General features: G+C 39.7%; 1 protein-coding gene across 1 annotated transcript in view; it reads right to left on the bottom strand.

Annotated features, from left to right (window-relative positions):
• LOC120291693 overlaps positions 1-7,284 on the bottom strand; it is a 16,570-nt gene extending 9,286 nt beyond the window's left edge. The window contains exon 1 of the mRNA XM_039309384.1: positions 7,254-7,284. Within this exon, the coding sequence (XP_039165318.1) occupies positions 7,254-7,284 (31 nt within the window). The remainder of the gene's footprint in view (positions 1-7,253) is intronic.
• Between the last annotated feature and the right edge of the window lie 1,994 nt (positions 7,285-9,278).

Here is a 9,278-nt window from a genome sequence, read left to right on the forward strand (position 1 = left end):
CCTAGGCCCTAGGCCTAGGCCTGGGCCCTGGGCCTGGGCCCTGCAGGCCTGGGCCTGGGCCCTAGGCCTGGGCCCTAGGCCTGGGCCTAGGCCTGGGCCTAGGCCTAGGCCCTAGGCCTAGGCCTGGGCCTAGGCCTAGGCCCTAGGCCTAGGCCTAGGCCTAGGCCTAGGCCTAGGCCCTAGGCCTAGGGCCCTAGGCCTAGGCCCTAGGCCTAGGCCTAGGCCTAGGCCTAGGCCCTAGGCCCTAGGCCTAGGCCTAGGCCTAGGCCCTAGGCCTAGGCCCTAGGCCTAGGCCCTAGGCCTAGGCCTAGGCCCTGGAAGGCCTGGGCCTGGGCCCTAGGCCTAGGCCTAGGCCCTAAGGCCTAAACCTAGGCCTAGGCCTAGGCCTAGGCCCTGGGCCTGGGCCTAAAGGCCTAAACCCTAAGGCCTGGGCCCTAAACCTAGGCCTAAACCCTAGGCCTAGGCCTGGGCCTGGGCCTAAACCTAAACCCTAGGCCTGGGCCTAGGCCCTAGGCCCTAAGGCCTAGGCCTAGGCCTAGGCCTAGGCCTAGGCCTAGGCCTAGGCCTAAACCCTAAACCCTAAACCCTAGGCCTAGGCCTAAGGCCTAGGCCTAGGCCCTAGGCCTAGGCCCTAGGCCTAGGCCTGGGCCTGGGCCCTGGGCCTAGGCCTAGGCCCTAGGCCTGAGCCCAGGCCCTAGGCCTGGGCCCTAAGGCCTGGGCCCTAGGCCTAGGCCTGGCCCTGGGCCCTAGGCCCTAGGCCTAGGCCTAGGCCCTAGGCCTAGGCCTGGGCCTAGGCCTAGGCCTGAGGCCTAGGCCCTAGGCCCTGGCCCTAGGCCTAGGCCTAGGCCTAAACAGGCCTAAGGCCTAGGCCTGGGCCTAGGCCCTAGGCCTAGGCCTAGGCCCTAGGCCCTAAACCCTAAGCCCTAAGGCCTGGGCCTAAAGGCCTAAGGCCTGGGCTAAACCCTAAACCTAAACCCTAAACCCTAAAACCCTAAACCCTAAACCCTAAACCCCCTAAACCCTAAACCCTAAACCCTAAACCTAAGGCCTAAACCCTAAACCCTAAACCCTAAACCCTAAACCCTAAACCCTAAACCCTAAACCCCCTTAGGCCCCTTAAGCCCTTAGGCCTAAAAAACCCTAAACCCCAAACCCCAAACCCTAAACCCTAAACCCCAGGCCCCCAAAACCCCAACACCCAAACCCCAGGCCCTCAAACCCCCAAACCCAGGACCTAAACCCCAAACCCCCAAACCCCAAGGCCCTAAACCCTAAACCCCAAACCCCGAACCCCAAACCACGGACCTCGAAACCTAAGCCCCAAACCCTAAACCCTAAACCCAAACCCCTAACCCTAAACCCTAAACCCTAAACCCTAGGCCCCCTAACCCTAAACCCTAAGGCCCTAAACCCCAAACCCCTAACCCCTAAGCCCTAAACCCTAAACCCTAACCCTAACCCCTAACCCTAACCCCTAAACCCCTAACCTAAACCCTAAAACCCTAAACCCTAAACCCTAAACCTAAACCTAAACCCTAAACATGGGGAGAGTTGTGAGGAATATTATTTTTGGGACACTTTTCTTTCACTTGGGTCACAACAAACAAATACCAATTCTGCTTGTCTTATGTGTCTACCCATTCAAGATGCTACACAAGAAAAAAGTAAAGAGGTAATTGTCTACTCTAGGTGGAAAACTCAAAAGTAGTTGGTGGACTGTATTACATCGAAGCCAACTCAAGAGACAAACCTGAGTTCAAGACCCACAATAGATTAAGGTAATGCTCCTATAAGCCCAGAAAATTTTGCTATACTTGATTATCTTGATCTGCCCATTGCTCTTGGGAAAGGGAAGAGACAGTGCACTCAACATCCCATTAACAATTTTGTGTCTTATGAAAAGTTGTCTCCTAAATACAAGGCATTTGTTTCAACGTTGAGCAACATTCAAATTCCCAAGAATATCCAAGAGGCACTTGCTCAATCCAAGTGGAAAAAAGTGGTTCTTGAGGAAATTCATGCACTTGAGAACAATAATACTTGGGATTATACAAAATTGCCATTTGGGAAGAAATTGGTGGGATGTAAGTGGGTCTTTACGAGTTAAGCACATTGCTGATGATAACATTGATCGTTTCAAGGCAAGGCTGGTTGCTAAAGGGATTCACACAATCATATGGTATAGACTATGAAGAAACATTCACTCGGTGGCCAAACTAAACTCCTTTCGGGTGTTGCTCTCCCTTGCTGACTAACTTGGGTGGCCCCTACATTAATTAGACATAAAGAATGCCTTCTTGAATGGGGAATTGGAGGAAGAAGTCTTTATGGAGGTTCCACCGGAATTGACACTAAAGAGAGCTTCAACAAGGTATGCAAACTCAAGAAATCCTTATACGGCCTAAAGCAATCACCCTATGCTTGGTTCAAGAGGTTAACAAGGGTCATTAAGAAGCTGAATTTTATTCAATGTCAAACAGACCATACAATGTTTGTCAAGAAGTCAGCTGAAGGTAAAAAAGCGTGTGATTGTATATGTCGATGATATAATCCTAACTAGTGACAATCTAGAGGAGATTTGAAAACTGAAAAATATCTTGGCAAAAGAATTTGAGGTTAAAGACCTAGGTCAACTCAAATACTTCCTAGGTATGGAGGTAGCTCAGTCACGGAAAGGAATTGCAATTTCCCAACGCAAATATACTCTTGATCTTTTGAAGGAAACTGGTATGCTTGGATGTAAACCAGCTGACACACCCATGGATTCTACAAATAAAACCGAGATGGAAGAAGAAGGACCATTAACGGACAAAGGGAGGTATCAAAGATTAGTTGGCAAACTAATCTATCTCTCACACACTCAGCCAAACATTGGTTTCGCAGTAAGTATGATTAGTAGATACATGAACCAACCAACAAAGAAACACATGCAGGCAATTTTTCGAATCTTACAGTACCTGAAGAAAAGTCCTAGAAGAGGGCTCTACTTTAAGAAAACGGATGAAAGAAACATGGAGATATTCACGGATGCAGATTAGGCTAGATCTCTCATGGACCGAAGGTCAACAACAGGGTATTGTACTTTCATGTGGGGCAACATGGTTACTTGGAGAAGCAAGAAGCAACCTGTTGTTGCTAGGAGTAGCGTTGAACCGGAGTTTAGAGCAATGTGTCAAGGAATATGTGAAGGCATATGGCTGAGAAGAATCTTAAATGAACTAGGATTCACTAATACCAATCCTATGTCATTATTATGTGACAACAAAGCTGCTATTGAGATTGCCAAGAACCCGGTTCATCATGATAGAACAAAGCATGTGGAGATCGATCGACATTTCATAAAAGAAAAACTCGATGATGGAATCTTGAAGCTCTCGTATGTTACGACCAATCACCAGACAGCAAACATACTGACCAAGGTTTTATCCATAAATAGTTTCGAGACTCTAAGGTGCAAGATGGGTATGATAAACATTCATAACCCAGCTTGAGGGGGAGTGTTGAAATTCATAATTGGACTTTCTGGTTATTTTGTTTCCAGATTTTCTAGATTTTCCAGATTTCCAGATTTTGTTTGTTAGTTTTTAGGAATTTGTTTATTACATTTTAGGGTGGTGTAGCAGCTATATAAAGATTAGATGCCTCATGTAAATATTCATTCTTTGGAGAATAAAAAACTTAGAGCAATTTCTCCTAAATTTCTTCATGGTATCAGAGCCAAGCTCCAATCCTGGGACCTGTGGGTTATGGGCCCACCAAGCCTCCATAAGTAGAACCTTCTAAGTATACTTCGCCAATCAAAAGATTTTCATATCGGATTTAATCCAATAATCAATCAAGTAGATGCTATATCCAACCATAAGGTCTTCCAAAATCATACGAACCAAATCCTTGAAGATAAACTCGCATTTGGATAAGTCTTCAATCTTCGGTATCGAAACTGTTAGTGAGGGTAGACTTTGTAATTAAAGTCTAGCAGTCTTCAAACTTTGACAGTAGAGTCTAGAATCCTTCAGACTATAACAACTGAGTCTGTAAGTCTTCAGATTAGACTTTCGGAAAGATTTTGTTACCTTCAAAATAATAAAGGAGTTTTCTCTAACTATAAGGGAAGAATCGTTGGATATGGACCTGTGAAGATTGGAAGCTTAACTATCAACAATGTCTCCTTAGTGGAAGGATTGAATTATAATCTGCTCGGCATAAGTCAACTTTGTGACACTGGTTTCAAAATCAACTTCCAAGAAGGCATTTGTTCGGGAACAAGTAAATATCTCTCTCAATCTTTCACTAGACAAAGGCATGGGAATATCTATCTTCTAGATGTAAAACCAGAAAGATCTCAATGTCTTATATCCATTCAAGAAGAAGCAAATCCTTGGCATAGAAAGCTTGGCCATGTCAACATGAAGCAAATTGCCAAGATTTCATCCAAGAAACTTGTTCGTGGTCTATCCAACTTGAGCTACCAAAAATCTGATCTATGCACTCCATGTGTTTTGGGAAAACATGTTAGAAACTCCTTTAAACATGTAAACCAAGTTTCAACCAATAGAGCTTTGCAGCTTCTGCACATGGACCTCTTTGGACCAACCAAAACTCAAAGCATTGGTGGAAAGAAATACTGCTTAATAATCGTAGATGATTACTCTCACTTCACTTGGGTCTACTTTCTGGCAAATAAGTTGAAGCTTTCTCTCACTTCTCAGAGTTTTCCAAGAAAGTTCAGAATGAGAAAGGCTATGCTATCTCAAGCATACGAACAAACCATGGAAATGAGTTTGAAAATCAAGACTTTGCAAAATTCTGTGATGAATCTGATTTTCAGCATGTCTTCTCTTCTCCATACACTCCTGAAAAATGGGATAGGGGAAAGAAAGAATAGATCTTTGCAAGAAATGGCAAGAACCCTCTTAATTGAGACCAAAATTTCCTCTCGATTTTGGGCTGAAGTAGTTTCTACAACTTGCTACATCATCAACAGAGTGTTCTTAAGGCCCATACTAGAGAAAACTACTTACGGAGTGTATAAAGGGAAGAAGCCAAATGTTTCTTACTTTAATGTGTTTGGTTGTAAATGTTTTATTTTGAAAAATGCAAATGATCGAACCGGAATGTTTGAAGAAAGTAAGATGAATGGATTTTCCTTGGCTACTCAATCTCGAGCAAAGCATACAGAGTCTTTAACAAAAGGACCCAATCAGTTAAAGAGTCTATGAACGTTAAGTTTCAAGATTTTGTGGAGAATCAAGAAGATCAGACTCAATTTGAAGAAGCTGAACCTGCTCCAAACTCTACTTCTCTCAAAGTAGAACAAACTTCTAAAGATCAACATCAAGTAGAACCAGAAAATTCAATTGAAGCGGAAGATCAACAGACCTTCAAGCCAACCAGCAACTGGAAGCACAAGTCAAGTCATCCTAAAGAACTCATCATTGGTAACATTGATGAATGAATTCACACTGGATCTAAAAGATGAGAAGAGTCTAGTGCTTTAGCACTTGTTTCTGAAATAGAACCCAAAAGTGTAGAAGAAGCCCTGTCTAATGAAAGCTGGATTGAGGCTATGCAAGAAGAGCTCAAACAGTTCAGCATCAACGATGTTTGGGAACTAACTCCTAAACCTAAAGGTAAGACTATTATTAGAACTAAATGGGTTTTTAGGAACAAAGTGGACGAGAAAGGAAAAATGGTTAGAAACAAAGCAAGACTCGTGGCCAAATGATACGGGCAAGAAGAAGGGATAGACTATTAAGAGACCTATGCACCAGTGGCGAGGTTAGAAGCAATTAGATTATTACTTGCTTTTGCTTGCTATAAAAGTTTCAAGTTATTCCAAATAGACGTCAAAAGTGCATTCCTAAATGGATTTATTCAAGAAGAAATCTATGTGGAACAACCACCTGAATTTGAAGATTCAAGACAAGCAGACTCGGTCTACAGACTAAAAAAGGCCCTGTATGGATTAAAGTAAGCACCTCGAGCGTGGTATGAAAGGTTAAGTAAATTCTTAACTGAAAATGGTTTTGAAAAGGGAAAGGTAGATACTACCTTATTCATAAAGAAAGAAAGAAAATAATTTTTATCAGTTCAAATTTATGTCAATGGTATTATTTTTGGATCTATGCAAGAAGTTTCTAAGTTTATGCATGATGAATTCAAGATAAGCGTGATGGGTGAATTACCTTCTTTCTCGGATTACAAGTTAAGCAATCAAAGAAAGGTATTTTCATTCACCAAGAAAAGTATGCGAAAGATCTCATCAAGAAATTTGGATTAAAGAATTATAAAAGACAGAGACACCTATGTCAAGTTCTTCAAAGCTGGACAAAGACGAAGGAGGAAAGAAAGTTGACCAGAAACTTTATAGAAGTATTTATTGGATCACTTCTTTACTTTACTGCATCTAGACTTGACATTTTGTTTAGTATTTGCATTTGTGCTAGATTCCAATAAGATTCCAAAGAATCTCATCTAAGTGCTGCAAAATGCATCATCAAATACGTCCCAACTACCCTAAGACTAGGTCTGCGGTATCCCAAAGAATGAGAGTTTACTCTTTTTGGATATTCAGACATAGATTTAGCAGGTTGTATAGTTGATAGAAAGAGTGCTTCTAGCACTTGTCAATTGCTTGGCAACAAGCTAGGATGATGGTTTTCAAGGAAATAGAGTACTATAACTTTATCAACAGCAAAAGCAGAGTATGTGGCTCTTGGGAGCTGTTGTTCTCAAATTATGTGGATAAGGCAACAGCTAAGAGATTTTGAAATTGAAGAATCCTGCATCGAGATAAAATGTGACAACACTAGTGCTATTAATATCATGAAGAACCCAATTCTTCATTCAAGGGCAAAGCATATAGAGATTCGACACTATTTCATAAGAGATCATGTTCAAAATGGAGGAATTGTGATTCACTTCATTGACTCGAAGAATCAGCTAGCGGACATATTTACAAAGCTTCTGGAGAAAAGTCTACTTGAGTCTATTCGCACCAGACTGAATATTATATCTTATACCAGTTAAAGTTTGAAGTGGTCGGACTCAAAATGTGAAAACTCTACTTCAATAAAAGAATATTTCTAAACAAGGTATTTTTATAAAAAGGTCAGAATATCGAAATCTTTTTCTGCCTAATTTATTTTTAGAAGTTATTTTTTTGGCATGTATTTTCAGACTTTATTTTTCTTTTCGAAAATTGATTCGAAATGACAACTTTTTCGTACGACGGCTCATTTATCCCTCTTTACCTTCTTTACCGTCAAGACGATTCATCTTCATCTTCGATTTCTCTCAAACCCTAGAATACACAATCTCTACTCTCTCACCTTTACTCTCAAACTTTGAACCACAAAGTTTTCATCTTTTCATCAAAATGAGTCAAAGAAATCCTCCAAGACTGTAAAGAATGTCTTTCCAAAGAAAGTCTTCTTGACTAGCAAGGAGGGACCACGAAGCATGCCTGAGGGTCCTACATTCTTTGACATAAGCGATGAAGAGGATACGCAGCAACAACAACAACATTCTCAACCGCGTGCATCTCAACCTCCTCCACGCCATCATGAGGAAGAAGAGATCATTAAAAACATTGAACCAATAAGAATGCTGAAACCTGAGTCCCTCTTTAAACTTGTCGCGACCTAATTTTTCGGGTTCACCACCTAAAACTAGGTTAATGGATTACTAAGTCTTTAAGCTTAGCTCGAACTCTCCCAAGCCCATACCAATTCACGACTTAGATTCAAATTTCTTAACATGCAAATTGATTTTATTTATGAGTCGCCACTAATCAGTTTATGGTAGGTCGATTAGACACCTAAGTAAAATAATGGGAGAATTACTTTACTCCTACGAACCGGAGACTAAAGTGCGGGGACTTGATTACATTAGATTTCTCTAATGCCCTTTCAGTACCATTCTTTTTATTTTCAAAAATGTTTTTTTTTTGCAAGCAGCTGATTTATTTTAAACTATCTCCCTAACATGTGAGGCTATTATGCGGGTGAGCAAACCACCAATTTAACACCCAAAAAAGCAATTAAATATTGCAAAAACATACCTAGAAGCAACGAAAGCATCTGCATTATTAAATCAGAATTCACATCAGCAACCCTAGATATGATTTCTAATTAACACGCAATTTCAATTTTTGTTTTCACTTTATTTAATGAAAATCATGACTTATGCAATGCATCTAATATGACATGGCAACATGACCTAAACTATATGACATGAAGAAATGCAATAATTAAATGCAATCTAAATGACCTAATTCTAATGACATGCAATGTGATGCAATGATATACAAAATTATTTAAACTAAGATGACATGCCGCATATAATTTAGCACGCGAGTTATATGTCATGCGACATTTATTAAATGATTTAGTCTAATGACGAGGAAGTTCTAATTAAATGAACCTAATAAAAACTAGATGACGTGCATTTGATATTTCTATTTAAAAATGCGAAAATGATCTAGCTAGATTAAAATTCTATCTAATTTAAACTAAGGATTAAGTCACATTAAATCGTAATTTAAACTAAGATATTATCTTAATCTAACATGTAATTGATCTAATATGCAATGACGTGCGGAGCATACCTAATTCTACATGACATATGCATGATATTTTTTTTTTATCTTTTATTTTTTTATTTAAAATTCAAAATTTAAAATTGCCACGTAATTAAACATGCAACTAAAATCCTAAATGAATGCATTTTTTTATTTTCTAAATTCGGAATAAAATCCCTATCCTAGATATGCAAGATAACAAGAAATATTCTAAAACAAACTGAATCTTAATTCAAATATTTTTAGATATTTTTAGTGGTTTTCAAAAACAAACAATTATCAACTAAACATTAAATTTAAACTAATCAAGGCATCCAATCAAGTAAAGAATTACAATGATCGAAAAAATAACCTGTCATCTCACGAGGTCAAATTAACGATTACTATAATCTTGAATGTCACGACAAGAAGATCAAAATAACTAAAAATCTTATCCGAATTCTTACAGATCAAATTAATAGTTATATTGATTCAACAATTAATGTGCTATCGACAAAATGCCCAAACATTAATATAATTAAAAATGATCCGACGTTTTACGGACCAAATTAATAATTATATAGTTTTAGGCAAAACCTTAAGGATAATGCCTAAACTATACAAATAATTAAAATTGACATCCCATGTTCTAACTTAAGCAAAAATGACAACACTTAAAATAACTAGATAAAAAAAATAAAAATAAAAGGATAAAAAG

The sequence above is a fragment of the Eucalyptus grandis genome, chromosome 3, assembly GCF_016545825.1.
Source record: "Eucalyptus grandis isolate ANBG69807.140 chromosome 3, ASM1654582v1, whole genome shotgun sequence".
NCBI lineage: Eukaryota > Viridiplantae > Streptophyta > Magnoliopsida > Myrtales > Myrtaceae > Eucalyptus > Eucalyptus grandis.